General features: G+C 39.5%; 2 protein-coding genes across 11 annotated transcripts in view; one reads left to right on the top strand and one right to left on the bottom strand.

Annotated features, from left to right (window-relative positions):
• Positions 1-1,688: 1,688 nt before the first annotated feature.
• LOC143413626 (catechol O-methyltransferase-like) lies at positions 1,689-4,299 on the bottom strand. 2 transcript variants are annotated; one of them, XM_076876903.1, is made up of 5 exons: positions 3,879-4,299; positions 3,633-3,694; positions 3,451-3,547; positions 1,944-2,140; positions 1,689-1,858 (listed from the first exon to the last, which is right to left on the bottom strand). In XM_076876903.1, the coding sequence occupies exons 1-5, from the start codon at positions 3,913-3,915 to the stop codon at positions 1,832-1,834; spliced, it is 420 nt and encodes a 139-aa protein (XP_076733018.1). In that variant the 5' UTR covers positions 3,916-4,299; the 3' UTR covers positions 1,689-1,831. The 2 variants fall into 2 exon arrangements, with proteins under 2 accessions (XP_076733018.1, XP_076733017.1); XM_076876902.1 differs by having other exon boundaries at positions 3,633-3,697; positions 3,879-4,298.
• A 1,414-nt stretch (positions 4,300-5,713) lies between these two features.
• Positions 5,714-25,721, top strand: part of LOC101478690 (LIM and calponin homology domains-containing protein 1) — an 85,001-nt gene continuing 64,993 nt past the window's right edge. For 3 of the 9 annotated variants that reach the window (XM_004553684.3, XM_004553685.3, XM_012919771.3), the window contains exon 1: positions 5,716-6,022. In XM_004553684.3, coding sequence (XP_004553741.3) covers positions 5,921-6,022 — 102 coding nt within the window. In that variant the 5' untranslated portion in view covers positions 5,716-5,920. Of the gene's footprint in view, positions 6,023-25,721 lie in introns of all 9 variants that reach the window. The other 6 variants (XM_004553686.3, XM_012919772.3, XM_012919770.3 and 3 more) reach the window with 5 other exon arrangements.

Below are 25,721 nucleotides of genomic sequence, written 5' to 3'. Positions count from 1 at the left end.
AATGTTCACCATTGTTGTCAAATATTTATACTTAAGGTATAAAACATGCCGGTCTCTCAGTCAGTGTTTTGGCTGATGGTGTGCCCGAAGCAACAGGATGCTAAATAATAACAATAGTTGTACCCATGTTAACCAGAGAACATTAAACTGATAAATAATGCACAATAGTAAAGATGAAGAAACATTTATTAATCTGCAAGCTGTCAGAGTTTCCTGAAAATCTGTGTTTTTCCTTAAAGTCTAAATCCGCAAACGCAATCATGACTTTTCCTGTGGTATAAAGAAAAGTATCATCTATGTATGAGGTTATTAAGTATTAATGAGGCTTGCCCCATTACCTGTTTTGCTCTTTCTCGGTATTAAGAGTGAACAGTTAAACTGGATAGAGCTTAGGGCTTTGGTTTCAACCAGTTAGGGTGAGAGGAACACGGGTAGCATAATAGTAGTTTCATTCACTGCTCTTCCCCTGACTCTCATTTTCTGTCTCTCTTTAACTGCAGTAAGCTCTCTTCTTATAATTTTACATATTGCGACATTCATTATTCTCTTGTGCAACAGTTGCGACCTAGAATCTAGACCCTCCCTGAGGCTGTGGGAAATATTGCATTTAATTAAATCGTTATTGCACAAATATTATTTATTTATATCAGGCACTAAATTGTCTCTAAACCATGTAATGGCTTTCCAGCTGCGTTGAAAGCCTCAGTAACATCATTACAGACAAATTCATTAAAGTCCACCTGAGTTCTGCACAGAAGAAAAAACACTGAATCCCCTCATCTAAGATGTTTGGTGGAACAGTTAATCTTGATAGACGTTAGAGTCACTTAGCAGAAAAGGGAGGAAAAGAACAACCGAGTTCATTTTCTTGTTTGTTTTTGCTTAAATTTTCACAGAAATTCAGCTCATCAACGGAGGAAATATGTGTCAAAACGCATGAAACAAAAAAAACCCCACTAAAGATAAAGTGGATGTATTAATGCCAGGCTTAAATTTCCAATTTAAAGCAAAATAAATATGCATGTATTTACAACAAAATGGGTGGCATTCACCTTTAAACGCTTTCCATAACAAACACAGTTCAGGGTCTAGGTTGTTATCTTTTTAAGGCAGGAGTGCCACCAAGTGGTAAGTCTGTGCAGTACATCAGGTAATGTCTTCTCTTTGTTTCTTTTGTTGAGGCGAGGCGGTTGTGTAAGCACCTTAAGAATTTTTTAGGGATGTGCTAAACAATAGGAGGTAGTCATTTGTCTTTTGGGGGCTATGATGTGGAAAAGAAATAAATGAAGAGAAGTAATAAGCTTAAGTAAAGTAGATCATATTTAAAGTATATAACAAATGCTTCTTATTTCTGCCACAAAGGAAACTGTAATATCTTTGGAGACTTTGAAATACTGAGAACAGACAGACTTATAGGATGATTAATATCACTTTTTTATTTATAATAAAATTTTCTCAAAATTGCAGTTCTTTGCCTTATGAGTCATACTAGAGATTATGAAATATTTAACACCCCCAAAATACACCCACATCTTAGATAAACTTTGCCATTGCAGACTTCCTTTGTACTTCCCTTCCTGTAAAAAATCTCCATCATAAATGGATGCTCAGTTTTGATGCAGTAGGAATCGACTCTTCCTCTGGTGTGATCCAGGACTCCTCTGAGATCGTCGGCTCTTTGATTCCTCTATTCAACAGCACAGTGCAGCCAGATGGGCAGAGGAGCTCCTCTCTCTCCAAGGCCAGCAGATCTAAAAGGTACTGCTGGGAATCGTGGTCCATTAGCACCAGATTTATGCCATCACTGAAAGAATTTAATGTTGGGATGGCCTCAGCTGAGCTGGGTAAAAACCTGGAACTGAGGAGGTTTGGAAAAGTGAGTAATAGAGAGTTATCTTTTAGAGATATTTTAATCATATTCTGGTTTAGAGTCCTCACTGTACCTGGGATTGCTTGAAGCCTGCCACCAGGATGATTTCCTCTCCAAGATCTGCTGTGACTGGGTCCAGCACCACTGTGATCAGTCTGCCTCCATGGGGCAGCAGACGAAGCAGACGGCCAGAGCTGTAGCCACAGTGCATTCTGAGCTCCAGCACCCACAAAGGGCGGACACTTTTCACTACGTCATCCAGTATCTCACCTGAATCCACAGGAACAACAAACTTTATTTCCTTTGCACACACCAGGGAGTATAGTTGACATTTTGGAACATTTTGACATTGTGGAATGTAGAACATATGCACCCAATAAATAAGTTACATTACAATAACTTATATTAATGAATATAAAATACAAAAATGTATTACATAATAAATTAAGGGAATGGTTACTAAACCAAAGGTAGGTACCTGCTGCCATTTCAGCCAAACTTGCTTTTTAGCAAAATATAGTAATTGCAGACTAATAATGTTTAGTAAATGAAAGAAAATTAAATAAATCGAATGGTTTAAAGCAAGTTCACGATTTACCATTGCATTGCTAAATGCTCAGTGTTCAAAGAAAGGTGTTATATTTCTGACTTTTGTGGAAAAAAGCATAAGCAAGTTGGGTAAAATTGCAAGATGTTGTGGTATGAAATGCTCTGCTGTTACGACCCGGCTCAAAGACCGCAACATAAAAAAAAGAGATTAATACCAGAGTGTTAGTGAGAAGAGGTTTTATCTTATAATGGAATACCAGGTTGGCTAAAATGGCTGGTGCCACCAAGGCAAAGACAAGTGAGCTCCTAGGGAACTTGCCTCAGTATGCTTTTATCCACACCTGACTAGGTGTGGCCAATTAGCACCAGCTGAAAACATTGAGATGATTAGGGGCTGCAGAGGGACGTAACATCTGCAAAAGCAACATATAGTTGTATAGTTGTATATTGTCTATAGTTTGTAGAAACTGAGCTAATGACTGCTACTTTTTATTGTTTTCCTCTGACAGAAGTGGAAAATATCCAAAAGCATGAAAAAAAAAAAAGAAATATTTTTCAGAAGTCTTAAAAGAAAAGGCAATGGGCCCCACGGGGTCTTGATGTCATTATCATGTAAATAAATTACACAACCTTTATTATTTTACCATCAAGTTGCAAATGTAATTGTATATCTAAATAAAAGAGACTGCATCTTATTTATTAACGCGAGCATTCACAAACTTTTTTGCAAAAATATCATCTTTATTAGAGGCCTTATTCGATAATTGTAGCCTACTGCATCATTGCATAAAAATAAACAAATAAATGAGTACAGCCTACATTCTTTATTCATTATATTTAATGATAACCATTATCACATCCATAAACATGTGTTCTTTTTTTTAGTTCAGTTTTTAAAGTCCTTGAAACTATTAACGCAGCTAATTAAAATTTGTGAAATAGCATTTTAAGTAATGAAATAAAATCCATTTGTTCATCCAAAATGAGTAAAAAAATAGTATTAAATGGTAGACCTATGTCCGTACACTCACCTTGACCGTTCCACTTCAAACCTGCCCACAGGTTGCTTGCATTAAAGCAGGCCGTGAGGATAAGCAGCAGAAATGAGGTTCTTCTGCTGCTGGGTGTCTGGTTGTATGATCTTAGGTAAGGAGCTCATTCAACTCGGAGTAAATAAGTCAGTTGAGATGCTTCGGCTACCTGTATAGGATACCTTGTGGACGCCTCCCAATCCCTGGTCAGGTTTTTCAGGCTTGGGACACAAACAGAGACACGCTGCTGGATAGAGTATGTACGTTTGTATTTATATGTATGTATTATACACGCTCCCTGGTTTGTAAAACCATTCGGGGATAATACCCCCAGGGAAAGCCGAAGACAGGAAGGTCTTGGCACCCCTGCTTACCCTCCTGGATAACGGATAGAAAACTGATGAATGAATGGATAAAGCAGTACTCGCCAAATTTCAATATTGCTCGTCCAGGATCAGAGTCCATCCTGTCAAACACAGGTCATCTTGCCTCTTGTGGAAGTCAAGCAGGTGGTCAGCATAAACGGATCACTTTTTCTCTCTCTTACAGACTCTCTGTATGACTAAAGTCCGAAAGACAACACTGTTTGGTGGCATCCATGAAGCAGGCGTGGTGAGTGCACCTAAACTACAAAAAGAACATACAATCGATGGTGCTGTCTGGGAAACTCCTCCTCCTCTCTGTCTGCACCACTGCTTTTTTCCACAAGAGGTCAGCAGAGATGAAGGTTAAGAATGCCAGCAATCATTTGGAAAAAAGAGTCTGTGGGGCTTTGAAAAGTTTCAAGGGTCGTCGTGGAACTGACAAGTCTCAAAGTATACAAGGCATGGGATGCGACTCCAAATGTTTTTGTGCGGAATCTGCCATTTGACGAATAAATAATTTCCCGATGGGTATTTCACTCATTGCTGGTTGTTTTGGCTCCAGGTGGACAGCTGGTAGTACTGAGCAGTTACAACTTCCATTTCAAACACTGATATGGCAGAAGTAGAACTGCCTTAAGGAAAACTCTGACAAACAGATAAAATAGGTGAAAAGAGAATAACCCAACAGTTGCAAAAGCGTGGAAACATTGCTGAACTTTCGTTTGCTTATATTTACAAAAGTGTTCTTTCTTTTTTTAAAGACTAACACAATTCTCAGAAGTCTGTAACAGAATTAAACTGATAAATATGAATACATTATATCATAGAGCCTGTAGAGTTTTGTTAATGGAAAATTATGTTAATGGATGAGCATCTGGAGTTTAATGTTGGCCCTCAGTTTCAGGCGCCTTTGCTCGAAATCTGTGCACTTCCTCTTTTCTAAGTTGCCCCACATAATGAAAGTGGGTGTGAGCTCCCCAGCGTGCTGCTGCCCTCGTTGGCTGCCGGTGAAGCGGCGCTGCTCTGTGTATTTTTGGTCGTTGGAGCTAATCATACTGCAGTGTGCAAGTCCATCAGTCCAGCGGAATCAAGCTGACCTAGAACTGCTGGATTATAACCGGAAGCAAAGCACGGTGCCATCAAAATAAGAGCAAACACAACATATCAGCGTGGATGGAAGGCTGTAACCATGGAGATGACCAGCTCTAGAAAGAAATGAAACATACTTGGCAACATATTGTTGAACCATTAATGCTATCAAAATGAAACATTGTATCATATGCATCATATGTATGATGTGTAAATCATACATACGTAAATAAATATGTACTTTTTGGGTTTGCATTGCCAAAATAATGATAATGAAATAATGTTTACTTCTGATTGCCATTATGTTTCTTAAGAAAGAGGACTGCGACTTTTTTTTGACTTAATTTAATTTCAAAAGCTGGGTTAGTATATGGTGAATCAATCTATGTAACTGGATATTTATCTTTGAGAAACACATGCTACCTTACCCTGAATGACTGTAGTGTAGCACTGAACTCTGTCAGCCAAAGGTGGGATGTAGAAATTATGACTGAACAGTTACAGGACAGGCATAAACAGAGTTCTCCCTTTAAGCCTGGTTAAAAGTGAGATATTTTTCAATCATATCAGTTTGTGATTACTCTCAGAAACAATGTTCATTTTCTTGCAGCATTGAAAAGAAGTAGGCTGGAATATAAATACATAATTCTAATAGCGATAAATAATGCAATTTGATGGTGGGTTTATACTCAATTTACTGGACTGTATTATTATTTTTGATAAATTTGAATTTCCTGGTCATCCACTAAAGCTTTTATTCTGAGATCTCCCACCGGAATTCCTGTGTTTGACGACTCTCTCTGGCTTGGAAGCTGGTTGTTTGCCCACATACTCTTAACAGGAGCGATACGGGAGCAGCAACTGGTTCGTCCGTCTTACCGGTGCTGCTGCTGCTACAGCACCTTCTACAATCAGGGGAAAACAGACTGGCCGACGCATTTGACGACCAATTTCGGTGGAATAACGCTGCACCAAGCTGCTTTCATACATATCTGCAGGACACAGCTTCTTCGCCAATGGCAAGTCCGGTTGCAGACATAGGACAGTCTCATCAGCATCACCCCGTGAACGAGTCGGCCGCACAGTCCGCGTTTCTGGAGGCGCAGAAATGGATAGAGGTGAGTCACGGAGTACCAGCAGCGAGCCCAAACGCTGTGTCACCTCTCCACCACTTTCCTTCCCTTTCGCGCAGGTGTTTCGTTGTCATCGCATGGCCCTAGTTACTGGTTTGTACCTGCAGCGTCTGCCCCTTTAAAAGGCAGTTTATTTTATTGCTTCGTCACCTGTTGAAAGGTGACAGTAATTTGACTCAGATCCTAAAAACACATCGTCACTGTGTTCCTGTGAAGTCCCCGGGATGGGTTAGAGTTCCCTTGCAGGTGTGCATATTATGTCAGTATGAGCTGTTTAAATTATTATGTTAACAATTATCAGTACATATGAGTTAAAATAACTGTCCTCAAAATAAAATGGAAAAAGATAATTCATTCCTATCTGCAATAATACAGAATTCTTCCAAGTGACACTGGCTATTTATTTTGTGCGCATTTTCACCAGACCTTCCTAAATGTTGAAGAAGGCTTTCTGTTGTTTTTTGGTGAGGGCCTGTGTACAGTAGCTTTGGTCGCTATGAGGCCTGGTGCGTGTTTGGCTGCAAACAATGAATGCATCATGTGGAATGGATTTTTGCCTCATTGCGAGCCCGGTGAACAATAATCACACAAACGAGGTTTTGTTCTGAGAGAATTTCAATCACGACACTTGCCTGCCCCCATTGCGTTTGACTTTGTCATCATGCAGTGAGCTGTCCTCCTGTCAGGCTTCAAAACACTGATGACTGGGTGGTTATAATTTGCATGTTGGTCGAGTGCAGGCGTGACTTTGTGTGTTTCCATAAAGGGATAACAGTTCGGAGTGGCACAGCGCTTTTTCTAAAGTTTGTGATTCAGGGTAGCAGGGGTGTAGACTGGGATTATGGGGCCTCTATACAACATTTTTGTCAGTGCTGATGATATGATTTGTGATTTTCTTTTCTTTTTTTTTAAACATTTTTTCTGAAGGGCATCAGTGTTTTTGTTTTTTTTGGAATGATCACATCAGTTTCTTAAAGCACCTTTGTGTTGGTCCTTAAGGCCAATAATACCAGATTTAAATTTCAGATTAACATTTGAATTAAACAACGAAAAACTACCTGAAACACACAAAACAGCACAAAAGTTAGTGGTAATGTTTCTCATAGTTAATAGGAAGTAATATGAAGTGAAACTTCCTTTTTTACTACTTCTGTGCCCGTTGGTATTTTAATACACTGACTAACCTGCGTATGTCATTGACTTCATTAAAAGTGACAGATCCTCTTTAAGCGTGTCAGGCACCATTACAGGCCTATTTAGTAGTTCCAAAGTCCTCAGAGGCTCAAATCACATCTTTAAAAAGCCACTATTGACCTAGAATTTCCAAGGTGGATTAGGGGCAAAAGCTGAAAAGGTGAGAGTGAAGTGACACCACTCCTGCATTTTTTCCTCTTTCACCCTTTCCCCATGGGGACTGATTATCCACATGCACCTGTGACAGTCCTTAAGTAACCTCAAGGAACAAGAGACCACTCACTAGATCCAGAGTGAAAACAGCAACACAAAACCTCAGTCCAGATTCTAATAACTGCTCATATTCAACTGCTGTGTCCTATATAATATCCGAGCCTGAGGCTAGAGGTTGTAAAAAAGGTTTTCTGTTTGACATGAATTGTCAGATAGAAATTTTTAAAAAAGCAAAGGGACTGTTAAGACCTGTGGTTTTTGTTTTGTGCACCTTTGCAACCACTCACCACTGTTTAGAAACTAAGCTTTTGCTTTTTGTTTTTTATAATTTTTGTATATATACACTACCAGTCAAAAGGTTGGACACATCATTTCATTTAATGGTTTTTCTTTATTTTCATGACTATTTACATTGTAGATTCTCACTGAAGGCATCAGAACTATGAATGAACACATATGGAATTATGTAGTAAACAAAAAGTGTGAAATAACTCAACATGTTTTATATTTTAGATTCTTCAAAATAGCCACCATTCGCTTTGATTACTGCTTTGTACACGCTTAGCATCCTCTCGATGAGCTTCAAGAGGTAGTCACCTGAAATGGTTTTCTAACAGTCTTGAAGGAGTTACCAGAGATCACAAGTACTTGTTCTGCGACTCCATCTCATCCCATGGCTAGGTCATCTGGCGTAGTACTTCATCACTTTCCTTGTTGGTCAAATACCCCTTACACAGCCTGGAGGTGTTTTTGGGGTCACTGTCCTGTTTAAGAAATAAATGATGGGACCAACCATAAAGGCCTGATTCCCACAGTCTCCTCTGAACAGTTGATGTAGACATGTGTCTGCTACTGGAACTCTGTGTGGCATTTATCTGGGCTCTGATCTGAGGTTAACTTGCGGTTTCTGAGGCTGGTGACTCTGATGAATTTGTCTTGGTCTTCCTTTTCTGGGGCTGTCCTCATGTTAGCCAGTTTCGTCATAGCACTTGATGGTTTTTACGACTGCACTTGGAGACACATTCAAAGTTTTTGGAGTTTTCCAGACTGACTGACCTTCAGTTCTTAAAGTAATGATGGACTGTCATTTCTCTTTACTTAGCTGATTGGTTCTTGCAATAATATTAATTCTAACAGGTGTCAAATAGGGACGTCAGCTGTGTCCCAACCTGACTTCTGCACAACATAACCGATAGTCCCATTAAGAAGGCATGAAATTCCACCAGTAAACCCTGTTTAACAATGCCATTCATTGTTAGACCAGATGATAGACTTGTCTTGCAGAGCTCTTAATATCCTCCTTGTACTATTTTAGGTCCAAATATATAGAGTGATATACTTTTATTTATTTTCTTATGTTGTAGAGCAGCTGTATTCAAGTGTGGTTTGTTTTAGCCAGTGAGATTATTTTAAAATCTTTGCACTCAATAAGCATACAGAGGTCCTTGAAACTGCTGTTGAATTCCAGATTTATGCCTCTGTGTCAGCCTGTTCTGCTGGTCCCACCAAAAATGCATTAACAGTAAACTGATTTATAGCTCAGTGTTGGGTTTTACTCTGTTGATTGCTGATGCAAGCACCATAACCATGTTGTGCATTTATTGTATACTTAAATTAATGTTTCCTGCATGTTGTGACATGGGAGGGCTTGCACTGGCAATTATTTTGCTAGATAGAAAACAAAACAGTCTTTTGTAGTAAAAGAAAATAAATCAATTGTGATACATGTAAATATTTAATGAACACATTTGTGTTAGAAAATGTTTTAAGGGAAGATTAATGAATCATGTTGTCACATGTTTTCTTGAGTTCACGCTCAACAATCTCGAACAGCAGTGGCGACATGCCTGAAAAAACACGAGCAGACGTATATTTTGAAGTATATTTTTCAATCACAGTTATGCTCAAAGGCAATGTTTAACTGGGAGGGAGGCATAATTTAGATTTTTTTTTTCTTTTTTTTTTCAAAGCAGCAAATCTGTATTGTTCAATTTTAACGCGTCTTCAACGAAGTCCTATCAGATGGCATCCAAGAGTAAAAATCCAACATCTTAAAGAAGCATTCACACCTGCACTTATTGTTTCCTTGAAAGTGGCAGCCTCTCACCATCTGTCAGTAACGCCGTTGCCAATAATGGTGTTTAAGCTTCTCTGAACTTCAGAAGACTGACGAGCCCTTTGATGAGGGCGAAAGCTTTCAGTTGGTTAAGTTGACTGATTTCTGTCATGTAGCCACAGGCTGTTTGTGTGAATGGAGCCCCGATGATATTATCTGACTGGGTCTTTTTCTCGGAGGCCTCTTTTTAGTTTGATTAATTTGCTTCCTTGTTAACAGTGTTTGAGGAGTACTTTGCTGCTGGCAAATTCAAAACAAAGTGTAACTATGAGTGAATACCAGAGTTGCGTAATTCCATCACTCTCCTTATGTTTGAAGACAAACATTCAGCTGATAAATGAACATGAAGAGTGTCCACTGGAACAATTTGAGGAAAAAATAAATAAAAAGTTGCCAAGAAAAGAAAGCTTACTTTGGCAGATGGAGTGTAATAATCCAAGTGCTTTAGATTATCTCACTGATTCTTTTTTGTGGTGGTGGGTGGTTTTTCTTGAGGTGTTAGACACAGTAAAAAATTCGTAGTAATCTATGTAAACTGGCAATTACCCCTCATCACCTGAGAGCTTGTCTTGTACTGTTTAGCACAAAACCTGCATAAACTGGAAAGACAGCTGGGTCCACATATTTGCAAAACTTGGAAGGCCAACATGGACTTTACATTGACATTTACTGGGTTGGCATCTCATTTGATTTCAGAACTGCTTTAATTCTTCATGGCATAGATTCAACACAGTGCTGGAAACATTCCTGAGAGTTTGTGATCATATTGACATGGTAAAATCATGCATTTTGGATGATTTAAAACTGGTTTCCAATCATCACACCACATAATCCTGGACTCTGGATACACCCATCAGAACATATGTACATTCTCAGGTAGGTTGTAGTTTTTAATAAGTGCTCATCGGATAACAGTGGGCGCAAAGTCTGCCAAGAAAATATCTCCCATATATTGATTCAAGGCTGGATGGTTCTATGGTTCCATATTGTTTACACCGAATTCTGAACCTGCCATCCAAATGTCACAGCAGAAATTGAGATTCAACAGACGGGCAACATTTTTCCAATCATTTATTATCCTGTTTTCATGAGTCCTCATGAATTGTGGCCTCAGTTTTGTATCCACAGTTGACAGGAATGGCCCCTGGTGCTTTCACCCATCTGCTACAGCAGTAGATTTGACATGTTGTTGCTTCACAGATGATCTTCTGCATGCCTTAGTTGTGACAAGTGGTTATTTGATTAATGTTGCCTTCCTATTAGCTCAAACAGCTAGGATTTTTCACCCAGAGAACTGCTACTCACTGGATATTTTTCAGCAGGTTGGCTTGACCATGTCTACTTGCCTAAATTCACTAAGTAACTGCCATGTCATTGGCTGATTAGATGTATGCATGTGGTGTTACTAATGAAGTGCTTGTTGGGTATTTTTCCAAGCACTTGTCTCAACTTGTTTAGAGTCTCTTCTCTCTTGTCTACTGCCTAAGTCATAACATGTTTAAGCAGTTGAGAATAATAAAATTCCATTGTGAAATGGAATTGGTAAAATGCTACTGGGTCAGACAAATCAGCAGTCTAATCAATGTCCTCAGAACATCTTTACAGTATAGATATTACATCAGTGGAGATTTAATCCTAACCAACTATCTGCAGTATGTATCTGCAGTGGTATTTTACCTTGGAACTTGGATGAAAGTGGGGTTTTTTTTGTTTTTGTTTTTTTAATGCATTCATTGTTATGCTATTCAACAAACCTGCACAAAATTGCAAAATATCATTCAGCTAGAACAAGTATCTATGGTGGTGTTCTTTGAAATGATAACAAAAGATTTTGCAAAGGCATGATAAGTCCTGTGCAAAGGTTCAATGGAAGGCATCCAATACAGACTAGACTGCAAACATGTTTACATAGTGACTGATTGACAACGAGAGCCAAACTAATCCTACTGGAATGGGATGCCGTATATCAAGTTAAAATGCCAAACGGGACCAGACTTGATGACAGCTCTTGGTGTTTGCTACGGAAAAGTTGAGTTAAACAGCAAGGAAAACATGAAACAAGACAGTGGCGGGGAAAAAGAACGTTATAATTGTTAAAGAGTTTTAAATACTGATGATCGTGCCCTCTGAGAACAGTCTCTACACACTTCTTAAGATGCCTAACTTGCTATGAGGATCATTCAAATTTTCAGAAGATTATTTTTTTAGACTATGATGGTAGTGTTGAATAAAAACACATTTAGCTTGTAAGACTGTGAAAGATTTGAATGAAATTCTGAGTACTCTGTGGAACAAAACAGCCAAAAGGTGTTTTTAAAGTGAACCAAATTAATATTTATCCCATCCAATAAAATGAAAGAGCCTATGGTGTGATAGCATGATATAAGAATGTTTACCAGGGCAGCATAACTTTTTTGTAGACCCAAAGAAATGGCTTCTGTTGAGTTAAACAATATGTTGATAAAGTAATCAATGGAACATCTTAAATTTGGGAACAGTGTTGCTGCATCTCTTACACCTTTTCCATTGATGCAGTGCTGCTGCAAGTGTCCTGTCTGGAAGTAGTTCAATATATTGCCACCAAAGAAAGCTGGTACTGGTGCCAAAGGTGACACCACAAAATTGCTCAGCCCGAAGTTGGAATTTAACCCTTTTTTGCAGATACAGCCAGCCATGATTATTTTGCCACTGAACATCAACATGTGCTTGTAACACTACATAATCAACAGGTTTTAGGACTGATTATTAAATGTGGGCCTGATCTCAAAAGGAACCAAGGCAGAAGCTTAGTTGCAGTGCCAGCACAGGCTGATAGAAGAGAGGCAGTTGAGAGCTATTTAAGACTGATGCATATCGAAGTTCCAGTTGTTATTCATCATTATTTGGATTTCTTGGTAGTTGTCTTTGCAGTCTGGATTAGCCACTTCAGAGTGTTTTGTTTTTTTGCTACACAAACGCTATTGATAGGTACACATGGAGAAGCCATCATTGTCTTTCATAGTGACAAAAAGCTCTTATTAAGTCCCGCTCTCTCTTCTTCTGTCTGAACTATAAGATGGAAATCCTTTGAATCTGGCCTCCCAGAGGCTGTTGGCATTTTTAGGCATTTTGATCCAAGTATCTTCTTTCTGTGGCCCCAGGCTGTTTTGAAAGGCTGCCTGACAAAGGTCTGTACTCTCCTGTATCATTCCATGATGTCATTCCCAGTTTGTGGTCATTGTCATTCTTTCCTGCAAAACAGACTGAGATATGTTTAGTTTTCTTGTCACTTTTTTTGCAGTACCTGCCATGCATTACTATGACTACAAGCTATGCAGGAATGTAATTTTGGAAGGAAGTATTCTGTTAGAGAAGGATTCAGGCTATATTGAGGAAGTACCTTTCATCACTTACCTTAAGGATATGACAGTCTACCACATGACCTGCTAACTGTAAAGCTTAAATGATGAGGTGTTATTTCAGGAGGATAATAAAGTTTGTTTTTTCCAATTTGATAAAATGTACTAAGAAAATCATAATCAGTAATCATAGATAAGACAGAAGTTAAACCGTTGCTTTAATTTTATTATCCTTTATGGCCTTTCAATTAAATGTAAGGAAATTAAAGGCCATTATAGGCCAGCTGTTTTCAAGTGCAAGTATTATTACAGACAGATTCCCAAGTGGAAAGAGTCAAAGCTTATATCCTTTTGACATGGAGTAAAAGGTCTAAGTGAAGCATGCACAAGGCATGCATACATACAGCCTTTTCAAGAGGCTAGTCACTGTCATCACACAGAAGTTTTTACATTAAAAAAAATGTGCTGTTTTGAACAATTTTCATGAAACTATCAGGGCAGAGATATAGAAGAAAACTCAACCAAGTCTTTGTTACATGAAGTAGTTGCATGAACATTTTCAGAATTCTTGTTAAGGAGGTTTTAATAATCATTTAGGGGCATTACCGCTTATGGTTCAATCTCCAGGTCTTCCAGTGCATTTGTTGAAGTGTTGTTGGGCAGAAAAAAATGCTGTACAAATGGGTGAATACTGCTTGTAGTATACAGTGTTTTAAACGGTCAAAGAGACACTGCCTACACTGCTTACAGAGAAGCATTAGAAATGCCACTGATTAAGCTAGTCACAACATAATTAACATGCAGCACTGAGCTATGGCTGTTACTACTCCCATACAAGATTGGATTCTGTAGTGTTGACAGTTTAATGCAGTCGCTTCGGTCACTGACACAAATGAGAAATCCCTGTCGGTAAGATGCTAATCGATCTCTAATCCTGTGGTTATGATCTTCTTAACCACAGCCAAAGCCTTCTGAGAACTGGTGTGTTGACATGGTGACATTAGTGAAAGAGGAAGAAGCAGGAATTACACATTTGAAAGCGGTTGACTGATGGCTTTTCCATTCACACTTATGAATGGAAAGGTGTATCTTTTGACTATAGTGTTTTTAGATATAATCACTAGCTTTCATGTGGATTTGTGCAGTATATATCCGTAAGTATGGACTGTTAGCAAAAACATGTATACCTTTTAAACAAAAATCCAGATGGTAATGAAATTATAATGTTCTCAGCAAATGCCTGTCAGTCTGGGTACAGATTGGTCTTTATAAACACATGCACGTTTAGAGTGGGAGGTGATCACATGATGGTTTACTCAACTAGATGACAGATTAACCCCCTTTCCATTTCAGTGTGTCTGAATCCCTGTATATTTGTTCTCATATTGTTGTAAAAGTGGCTACGCATGCTGAGGTTTCAGGTTAGCTGAAAACCAGACACTGCCATATTAATCAAATAAACTTGGGTAGGACATCAAGAATATGTAGGCTGTTTGATATCTACTGAATCGGGGCCAAGATAACTGTTATTCCTCTGCTGTTGGACTCCATGCCACCCCCCCCCTTGGCTTAGTCATGATAACAGCTGGAGGACACATCATAAAAACATGCTTCTGCAGCCACAACTCAACGAGTTTTTCTTTTTTGTTGGTATAACAATCATTTTCTCTTGCATGTATTATTTCTGTCAATTCAATTTTGTGTGTTCTGTTTTTGTTCTTTCGTTTTTTCCCCCCACAAGTAGATACTACTTTTTTTTTTTATCATTATTTTAACATTATGGATAATTTTCCATTCTCACATGGACTTCCATAAATTTCCATAGTGGATATTTAAGGCTGTATCTACCAGAGCAGACTTACACAAGAAACGTGCTGATGTGATGCAGAGAGGTTCAGCTTATCTATTAAAATCTGCAGGTACTTCATTTGCACAGCCAAATATATTCAAATAATGTCAGTCGTTGCACTTGGTGAAAGCAGCATTATCCAGTTTGACCAATAGCAGCTTATATTTACTCAGTGTCTTTATAGGTTCTCAGGCATCAAAGTTATAACGACTGAATGACTTTCTGGTTTGTGAAGATGTTTCACAGGTAAATCTGTGTGTGCTAATGGTAAGAGTGTAATTCTGTTTAATGATGGTTTTTCATGGTGGACACAGACATGTATCGCTCCTCTGTCAAGCCAGCTGTTCCTGTCCCCCTGTTCAAAATTTTAACAGGAGTGTCCTTGAAAGAGGGTATTTTAGGTGCAGATTTACAGCTTCGCATCGCCTTGTTGAGCTGGCTCTGCTCTGTTCAGTTCAATTCAATTCAGTTCAATTCAATTTTATTTATACAGCGCCAAATCACAACAACAGTCGCCTCAAGGTGCTGTTGTTCCATGTATCCATGTAGTGTTTGTTATTTTTTGATATTTTACTTGGTGTACCCTTTGGGAGTTAGTTTAGTCTTTTTTTTTTTTTTTTTTTTTTCTTTTTTTTTCCAAGCGTTAATAGCTAGTGGGTCATCTGAGAAATGACAAGTTAGGTTTAGGAATCAGCTTCTTGGCTCTTAATGGGGGGAAAAAACTAAGGTTGTTTTAGTTCTTAGAATATTTTAATATGCCAAAGTGTTTCAAGGCCTCTTTAACCTTTGTTACATTCACATTTGATGAGACTGTCTTATGACCTGCTCACGTGTCCAACTTAATGCCAGAATTATGTAATGCACTGTCCATCTATCCAGGGTGTGCTCATCTCCTCACTAGATACTGTATACTCTAGCAGAGACATTAGTCCACTGCAACCTATAATGAAGTGCATATTAATTAAAATTGGTTAGAATTATTAAACAGCCATCTAGAATCCAGCAATGAGAATATCTGCTGCTACCTTGGGATGTCTTTGGCTTTCTGTGTATGTTTATTTTGCCTGATGGGGCATGTCTGCCTATGACAAGGTGAACATACTCATCTTGTTCAGCTGTCAGCGCTGTGTGTTCATGCACTGAAAGAGAAAGGAGGAGAGATCAAGGCAGCCTGGCACTTAAACTGCAGTGTGACACACACATACACATTCACAGACAATAAGGACCACTGTGAAGAAGTGACAGCCGGCTGTGTGCCAGGGCTGAACAGCCACCCTCTGCAGGGAAGCTGTTGGTAACTGTTGTTACTTACCACACTCACTCTGACAAGAAACATAACTGACATAATAACAGCATCTTACTGTGAACATCAAGCACTTTAGAGTATACTTAAAGTATCTAGAGTGCCCTAATAGAGACTGACATTAGAAAGCCAGTAATCATAGCTTTCACCATCCCTATAATACGATCATTTCCAGTGTCTTCTTGCATAAGTCCCCATTTTCACTCACATTTCTATTCTATTTTGTAGCATCTGCTGTTGCGTGACCTACCAAGAAAGTTGGCTTGTGGCAAGTACAAAGTCAGACACTCAGCACCCTGATGAAGTGTTAAGTCTGAACTCTCTAAAAACACTTAATGTTCATTGTAGAAGGATTGTGAGTTTTCAGGAGTAACATAAAAGCCAAGCAGGCAGAGAAACTTTCCTTTTTGTTCTTTTCTCTAGTTTCCAGGAGACAGATAGCTGAATGTAAGGATAGACAGCTGCTCGTTCCAAAAAATGTTCAGTTATCTTTGATAACCAGCTCCACAGCCTGGGCGGGCGTGCTTTAATATTCCACATCAGCCTTGCCAATTTTGTTGTTTGGACTGATGAGTCACAGCCCTTTTTTTTTTTTTTTTTAAACTTTCTTTTTTCTCTAAGAAAGGCCAAATTCAAAATGAAACTACAAAAGAACATTTTGATCGTTGTTCAGTACTTGTGCATGGCTGACATTTAGCATCAACATCAAGTACAGGAACTGTAAAACATTTTTATTAATATTTTTAAAGGAAAAGGAAAACCACTCGAAGGCACTCTTGAAGTAGATACTGTTATGCAGTTGTCTTGTAATTTGCTGTACTTCCTCATGAAACCCACAGCTAGAGTTAATAATTTTCTTTGTAATACCCCATAAAATGAAAACATTTAAAGTTTACTTGAAGGTTTTGCTTTTCTTCTCATTAAATGTGAGATGAAGTTCAAAAATGACAGGGATCTGTGCAGCCGTGCAAAAGTATAGTCTGTCAAATTATTCAGGTTAATTTAAAATATTCAGCACTTGCTTTGTGTAGAAGATAAAGGGAGAACAAAGTTACATGTGAAGTATGGCCTGTACAGACAGTACTGCCATCACTACTGCTCTGAAAGGATCTGCAATATATTGGGAATATTATGAGATATTATCAAAGCTCTCACAGATCAAAGCGTCACAAGCGTGTCCTCTAATCGTTATCTATAATTACAGGCCATACCTCTTTCATGCAATCTCCCATTGCTCTATTGATTGCCCTTATTCAAAGGCAAAGTGGGTCACTTTGCATGCATCCGTTTAACTCGAATTTATTTACTGCTCTGTTGATTTTTGACGTGGCCTTAGACTGGCAAACATTTGCAAATGTTCAACGCTCTCCAAGAGATACTTGTAAAGATCTCTCTTTGGGTCATGTGCTTACCTCTCTCAACATCTTCTGGAACCTACTGAGTGATGTACAAAATGCAGATTTGTTGTGCAATAGGCAGCTTTCAAGGCTATAATTAAACTACAATAAAACATGTTAATTAATATTAAGGCTTTACAAGAATTGTTACCAGGATTTCTTTCTGTATGCAGTAATTGGAACTATTTGATAGATCAGGCAGAATGATGTTTCTGCACTGTCCAGGGATGTTTCTAATTGGGTCATGAGCTGGTTTCCTAGTTTTCTTAGTTGAGGCGCTGGGGAGCTGGACTCTTTCTGACTATCAAGGGAGCAAGTGTGACCTGTGCTGCATGGCTGACTGACAGTCACAGTCACATAGCAACAGTTTCAGGCTGCTTTATATAAAAAGACTATGCTCAAGTTCCCTTCCTTTTGCTTTAGGCTTGCTGTACATGATTGGCTGAAGATCATGCCTTGGCTCTCGTCACAGCAGTGTTTGTTGGGCATTGTGTTTATCGCAGAGCTGGTGGTTTGATTCCCGGCCTTGTTTTTTTTCTCTTTTTTTTTTTCCCCTTTTTTTTCCCTTTTTTTTTTTTTTTTTTTAACCAACCTGCTGGAGCCTAATTCAGGTGACACGGTGAGCGATAAGACGCACTCATAGACTCTGTATGAGGATGATGGCCAAGCGCTTTGAAGCTGCATTCTTTTTTTGTTGCCGTTTATTGCAGTAAGACATCCACAGGTAACACTCAGCTTGTGGTTTCACAGTTGGACGCCACTAACCAATTAGTTATGGTGGCTGCTTTTGCCTGTGGGCAGACTACAAGTTCATCATCACAGTGCTTACACAGAGAGACAATTTCAAATATAGACATAATTAGCAGTAACCTTACTAGCATGGTGGCTCCAGAGTACAGTGGTTTACGCATTTGCCTGACAAGCGAAAGATTTTTATTCTGGGAGGGGGGGCTTGTGTCAGGAAGGGCACCCAGCATAAAAGTCCCACTGTGGCAATGTCTCATGAATAAGGGAGCAGGTCGCTGCTACCTTATACCACAGTGTAAAACAAATAGATACTTAAAATCCTCTCAGTTATTAAGTCACCTAACTTTGACTGGCGACATTTGGATACATTTTCTTTCTATGATTGTTTAATTTTACACATGTTCTTGCTTTTCTATTTATTGATTCATTGATTTTATTTATTTATTTTTGTATAATAATAAGTCTATATTTGCTGATCGGTGCCTTGGCACACAACACTGATTGTGATTAGTGTTTAAGGACCGTAGTTTGAGTTTCACTCTGTGAATAGGTTTTATAGGTTCACTGCAAACAAATCTACTTTATGGGATTAATAAAGTTATCTGGATCTGAAAAAGTTTAAAGTAGTTTTTAATTAACGTTGCTTGCGTGTATTTGGACTACGGGAGGAAACCACAGCACCCAGATGAAACCCACTGAAAGCAACATGCTTGAGAACGTTTTTCATGTAGGTAAATGTTTTAATGACTAAACATCAACATGCTTGCATTGCCCCTTTGTACAACTTACAGCTAAAACCACTAAATGTTAGACAGAGTTGACATTTACATTTTAACTAGAGTTAATATTTAGTTGTTGTAGGTAGTTGCTGATGGTATTCAGTTTTAATTCAGCATAAATGTTCTGGAATTCTTGAATCAACTAGAATCATCCGCTTCAGTCTCTTATAAAACATCTTTCTGTTGTTTAAAGCGAAAGGTAAAACTGTTAGTCTTGTTTCACTGGAGGTATCAAGATGACTCAGGTTCACCATGAATGGAGGCTTTTAATACTGAGTGGGATGGTTTTCATTGTCTCGCACACAGCGTTGTACACATGACTCCGTTCCCACTCACCCCAACATTCCTAACCCCCTCAGTCCCCATCCCATTCAGACACCAGCGTACACACACACACACACACACACACACACACACACACACACACACACACACACACACACACACACACACACACACACACACACACACTGTTACACACATATTGGTAACCCCCCAACAACAATGCATGCTGTCACCAAAATCTGGAAAGTGACACAATTGTGCCTCAGCTGACTGGCATTTGTCTGAACTAGCCTGCATGATACAGCATGTCAGTGTTTTTCTGCTATATCAGTGAATGTTTGTTTAGTCTATAAAAGATCTTTCCGTGTAGTTACAGTCTACATAAGTTGATTTAGATTTCTCACTTGAAGGGTTAAATGCCTGGTTAGAAATTCTTGCAGCTACATCTGCTAACAACTAATTGCGGAAATTTCTCTTTGCTCAGAGAAACTCACTATTAAATGACTCCTAAACAATATTCCTTTTGTAGTGGGATTTTTTTTTTTCAGTTGTTCTTGTTTTCCCATACTTTCAGGTCCAAGAAGCTGTATGGGAGAGGCAAAACCTTCAGTTTATAACAGAAGAACATAATGTTTGCTAGATAACATCTGTTTGTATCCCTCAGTGCAAACATTAAGTTTATTTGATTGATTATTATTATTTGGTGTTCAGTTCAACCTATTAACTCATATTTGCTTTAGAATAAGTTTCAGAGTCTCTCTTTCTCTTTTTTTATATTTGCTTTTCTTTTGGATTTGAATGAAAAGCTGTGTTTGTCAGCTCCTGAGACAGCAAGAGGGGTCCTGGTGGTGAATTTGAAACATCTATTGATTCACACGTAGTCTTAGAGAAATAAATACAACTGTGGAATATTTGGCTGGCTGTCTGTGTAAACATAGATCCTCACTTCTCAGTTTGTGTTGAGAAATCGGAATTTATTGGAAGATTGAAACTCTAGGTGGTCCAGCTAATAGTGGCATATTGTGGTGATTTCCTTTCACCCATTTGGATCTCATCACCGAGCATGAAGTTTAATTGGCAAGATGAGAACCAGGGCCACACAAATATACTGTCAGCAGATGTTACTGTAACAAGCTGTAACAGTCTGGCAAATTATTCTAATAGCATATCTTGCACCTACATTAATAGATACATAGTCATTCTTCTCTTAAGCAGGGAAGATGAAACAGTGAGCTACTGTGCTATGACTAAGTGCTGTTGAAGTAAACAAATCTTGAAATGAATTATCACATTTTATAAATTCAAACAATGTTTTACACAAACATGGCAAAACCTATATGCTGATCATGAATTCGTGTACATCTGCTTAATTACAGCAGTTTACTACAAAAAGAAAAGAAAACCAATCCTAAACTCTGACAGTTGCCTGTTGTTAGTATCTCATTGGCGCTGCTACTAGCAGGGTAAAAAGTTCAGATTTCCCCTGGGCCCAGCCATGCTGAAGATACAAGCAGTCACTGTAGTGAAGGGGATAAAAGTTTGCGCTAGATGGCATGTGTTTAGCTTGTACAGTAGGAGCCCTGTTTTCTCTGACTGCAGCAGGTCAGCCTCTGTGTAACGACAGCAGCAGGCAGAGGAGCTGGACCAAAGCCAGCCCTTCAATTCAGGGAGCCTGTTTGTTACAAGTTGGCAACAATTTAATTTTGGCAGGGTATTTACTGTACCCAAGATTGGCAAAGGCAAGCTCTGCTAGAAATATTGTATATGAAGCCCTCAATTGACCAGATACTGTAACTCCCTCTATATTGGCCTCCAATCTACCCTTCACTGCAGACTGCAGCTTGTTCAAAATGAGAGGCACACCTCTTAACTGGAATTGGCAGGTTTGACTCTATTACCCCTATCGTCGCTGACCTGCATTGGCTTCCCATCAAATACCGTATTGATTTTAAAATTCTATTGCTTACCTATAAAATTATAAATAACATTGCTCCCAGCTATCTTGTTGAACCTCTCAGCTTGTACACTCCTGGGAGAGCACTGAGATCAACAGGCCAACTGCTCTTTGTGCAACCTAGGTCACGGCTGAAGAGCAGAGGTGATTGCACTTTTGCCATAGCTGCACCCAAACTCTGGAATAATCTTCCTACTGCTATTCGCATATCTGAATCGGTTCAATCTTTTAAATCGCAGTTGAAAACCCATTTATTCAATCTAGCCTTCCCTAGTTAGTGTCTGTATCCTGCAAATGTTTTTTATGTAGTTTTAATAATTTTATCAATTTAATACATCAATGGGCTTACTGAGTGTATCACAGACTACATAACTTTCTGCACCGACTCCATTGTTCCAGCTCAGACTGTTCATTGTTACCCAAATAACAAGCCGTGGGTGACTAAGGACATCAAAGCCCTCCTCAACAACAAGAAGAGGGCTTTCAGAGGGGGCAACAAAGAGGAGGTGAGGAAGGTCCAGGTGTTACTAAAGGACAAGATCAGAGAGGCTAAGGACAATTACAGGAGGAAGCTGGAGTGGAAACTCCAGCAGAACAGCATGAGAGAGGTGTGGAGGGGCATGAAGACCATCACTGGATTCAGGCCAACCAACAGCAGGGGAGCTGAGGGAGGTGAGAATAGAGCCGACGAGTTGAATCTGTTTTTCAATAGATTCGACACCACAGTGTCTGCTCCCACCCCCACAACCTCACCTGCAGTCAGCCTGGAATCCAGAGCCACATCACTGTGCCAGCCTCTCTCTTCACATGTTGCCTCCTGTGAGATTCCTGACACCCCTCCCCCACCCATCACCTTCACTCAATACCAGGTTGAGATGCAAATGAGGAGACTTCACTCAGGCAAGTCTGCTGGACCAGACGGAGTGAGTCCCCTTGTCCTCAAGGCCTGTGCCCCCCAGCTGTGTGGAGTCTTTCATAAACTGTTTATGCTGAGTCTGAGTCTGCAGAGGGTCCCGGTGATGTGGAAGACATCATGCCTCGTCCCTGTACCAAAGACGCCTCGTCCCAGTGGCCCCCAGGATTACAGGCCCGTGGCACTGACCTCCCACATCATGAAGACCCTGGAAAGGCTCATCCTGGACCAGCTGCGACCCATAGTAAGACCACATCTGGATCCCCTTCAGTTCGCTTATCAGCCTCGTCTCGGAACAGAGGACGCCATCATCTACCTGCTCAATCGTGTCTACACCCATCTGGACCAGCCGGCGAGCACTGTGAGGGTCATGTTTTTTGACTTTTCCAGTGCTTTCAACACCATCAGGCCGACCCTCCTGGGTGATAAGTTAGCAGCGATGCAGGTGGATGCTTCTCTGGTGTCCTGGATTGTTGATTACCTGACAGGAAGACCACAATATGTACGTCTCCCACAGTGTGTGTCTGACAAGGTGATTAGCAACACAGGGGCACCACAGGGGACTGTCCTCTCCCCCTTCCTCTTCACCCTCTACACCACAGACTTCAGCCACTGCACAGAGACATGCCATCTTCAGAAGTTTTCTGATGACTCTGCGGTGGTTGGATGCATCAGCAGGGATGATGAGACAGAGTACCGGGCTGTGGTCGACTCCTTTGTCACGTGGTGTGAGCAGAATCATCTGCAGCTCAACGTGGCAAAGACCAAGGAACTGATCGTGGACTTCAGGAAGACCAGGAAACACTTGACCCCTGTTTCAATCCAGGGGGTCAGTGTTGACATTGTGGAGGACTATAAATACCTTGGAGTACACATTGACAATAAACTGGACTGGGCTAAAAACACCACAGCACTTTACAGGAAGGGCCAGAGTCGTCTCTATTTTTTGAGGCGACTGAGGTCCTTCAACATCTGCCAGAAAATGCTGAGGATTTTCTATGAGTCTGTGGTGGCCAGTGCGATCCTCTATGCTGTTGCATGCTGGGGGAGCAGGCTGAGGGTCGCAGATGCCAACAGACTTAATAAACTGATCCGTAAGGCCAGCAATGTTGTGGGGATGGAGCTGGACTCCCTCAAGGTGGTGTCGGAGAGGCGGATGCTGTCCAAGATAAAGACAATGTTGGATAACACCTCCCACCCACTCCATGACATGTTGGTCAGTCACAGGAGCTCGTTCAGTGAGAGACTGAGATTACCGAAAAGCACCACTGAACGACACAGGAAATCATTCCTGCCTGTGGCCATCTCCCTGTACAACGCATCCACTTAACACACTGTTTGCTGCTACAACTACACATGTTTCTTTTCCAAATATTTATTTATAAGTGACGTATGTATGTATGTATGTATGTGTGTATATATATATATATATATATGTATATATTGTACTATTCTTAGTTAGCGTATTGTCTGTCTTGTCTTAATGTTGGTTTAAAATGGAGCACTGTAACAAAAAATAATTTCCCCCAGGGATCAATAAAGTATTCTGATTCTGATTCTGATTTATTCTATGTTATTGCTGAATAATTTCTTAGTCGAGTTGTGTTTGTATTTTCTTTTGCATATTTTCACTGCGCTGCGGCTAATTGGTGCTCTCCACCTGTTGGTGTATTTATACCCTGTTAATGTTTCTTTCTCTAAATTATTGCATTACTGTAAAGCACTTTGGTGTACCGCTGGTTTTAAATGTGCTATACAAATAAAGTTGTATTGTATTCACATACACACTGATATTAATTAAACTGACTAAATTACTACCAGACTGCTAAAACCTCTCTTGTATAGACCGGTGGACTTGTGCGTTCACTGTTGTTCTAAATTGGCATTGTGACATTTAAAAAACAAAATATATTATTCAAAGCCAAATAGCACCCTTACAATAGGTGATACTTTTATACAACTGGTATAAATACTGTTTGTTACTTAAAATCTGCAATATTTTAGAGACCAACATTCAAGAATATGACTGAGTGTATATATATTTTGAATGAGCTACATTAGGAACTAACAGTGATTGTAGGCTGGGGTGTTTTGCTACTCTTTCATGTCATGTCACCTTTTAGAAACCAACTAACACACTGCTCATTTAGTTTGATAGTGCAACAATCATTATGCAATATCTCTAGTTTTCTTGCTCAGAACACTACTGGCTCCCACCCCGAGTCCGTCTTGGTAACAATGTCAACTTAATACCTGCAGTGGAGTAGCTTAGCTTACAGTACCGGTCTTGAGTGATGTTATCCCCATCTGCTTGCTTGTAACAGAAGATAAACTCTAATCTTGACTAATCTAGCCAGCTGCACCTCCCTTCTTTGGGGGCTAGCTTGACAGCTCCCCCCACTTGGCTTTAGACCAACTTTGACACCATCGTTATATGAAAACAAGAAGCTTATCTGCATGTGGTGTAGTGTGATGTTGTGAACTGAGTTATTAAATGAAATTTTTATCCTGGATTTGTTTTTCTCTGATAGATCTATAGCTCTGAGTACAGGGAATATTGACTCATGATACCCTATGATATAAGCGAACTGTCAAGATCATATGTTACTTGCCTTTTAAACTATTTCCCCCGGGGCAGCACAGGGCAGAGATGCTTTAAACTTAATATTCATTTTCACAGCATGTACTTCAGAGCTCAGTTCCATGTTAATCCTACTGCAGCAGGAGTAGAAACAACCGGATCTGTCACCAGTCCATACAGTATCAGATTGCTGACAGTATGCAGGCTTGTGTATAAACAGTAAGTAATACAAACTCTATGTAATAGAGTGTGGGCTGTCGGTTTACATGATCCTTTCATGGAAAATTCCTTTAAAGAAGTTGTTACTTACAGGTTATTTGAGCATTTTAAGAGTTTACCTCCTAATTACAAATTAGTTTACAATATGCCACCAGAGTGCTATCGTAGAAATGTCTTTTTCTTTATTTTATTTTTATTGACATTTCACCATGTAGAAGATGTTTGCCCACACAGAATGATAGGTAGGTCCGTAGTTTTCTGCTTAGGGACTCTCGGTTCTTGGTTTGCAATTGTTACACCAGCTTTTGAACAGTTCAAACCTTTGACATTGAAATGATGGCTCCTCTAACTGTTTTCAGCATTTCCACTGGTAGATTGCTCCATTACATCACAACAATTACCTGAAGAGAGCAGCATTTCTACTCCACATTGTGCCCATCAGTTCTGGGAATCTGTCAATGAGTCACACAGCTTCTACTTTTCTCCAAGCATAATATTTGTCTCTGATCTGGCACAAACATCTACATTTTCTTAAAACAGATGATTTCCATATCTTGTAATATTACAGATACAGTTATAGTCTTTTGTTTTTGTTTGCTACTTTTTTCTTTTTCTTTTGAGGGACTGACCCACCCGCAGCTCAACATGATTAACTTTAGTAATTTACTCAAATGTGGCTGAGCTAGTCATCCAATTCATGGAATGACTATAGTGCCAAAAAGATAAATCTGAGATGTGTTATCTCCAACATTTTGTCTGTCTGTGTTATATCAACAGCAGAATTGACCCATATAAG

This window comes from Maylandia zebra, linkage group LG2 (assembly GCF_041146795.1).
Source record: "Maylandia zebra isolate NMK-2024a linkage group LG2, Mzebra_GT3a, whole genome shotgun sequence".
Lineage (NCBI taxonomy): Eukaryota > Metazoa > Chordata > Actinopteri > Cichliformes > Cichlidae > Maylandia > Maylandia zebra.
This window is presented reverse-complemented; position numbering and strand designations above follow the sequence as displayed.

Bases quoted from the DNA above. Each gene is read 5' to 3' on its own strand.
- LOC143413626 (XM_076876902.1), bottom strand. From the start codon at position 3,915: ATGGACTCTGATCCTGGACGAGCAATATTGAAATTTG. The intron at 3,548-3,632 runs GTATCCTATACA...TCATACAACCAG, and splicing joins GATTGGGAGGCGTCCACAAG to ACACCCAGCAGCAGAAGAAC. The intron at 1,859-1,943 runs GTACAGTGAGGA...AAACCTCCTCAG, and splicing joins CAGGCTTCAAGCAATCCCAG to TTCCAGGTTTTTACCCAGCT.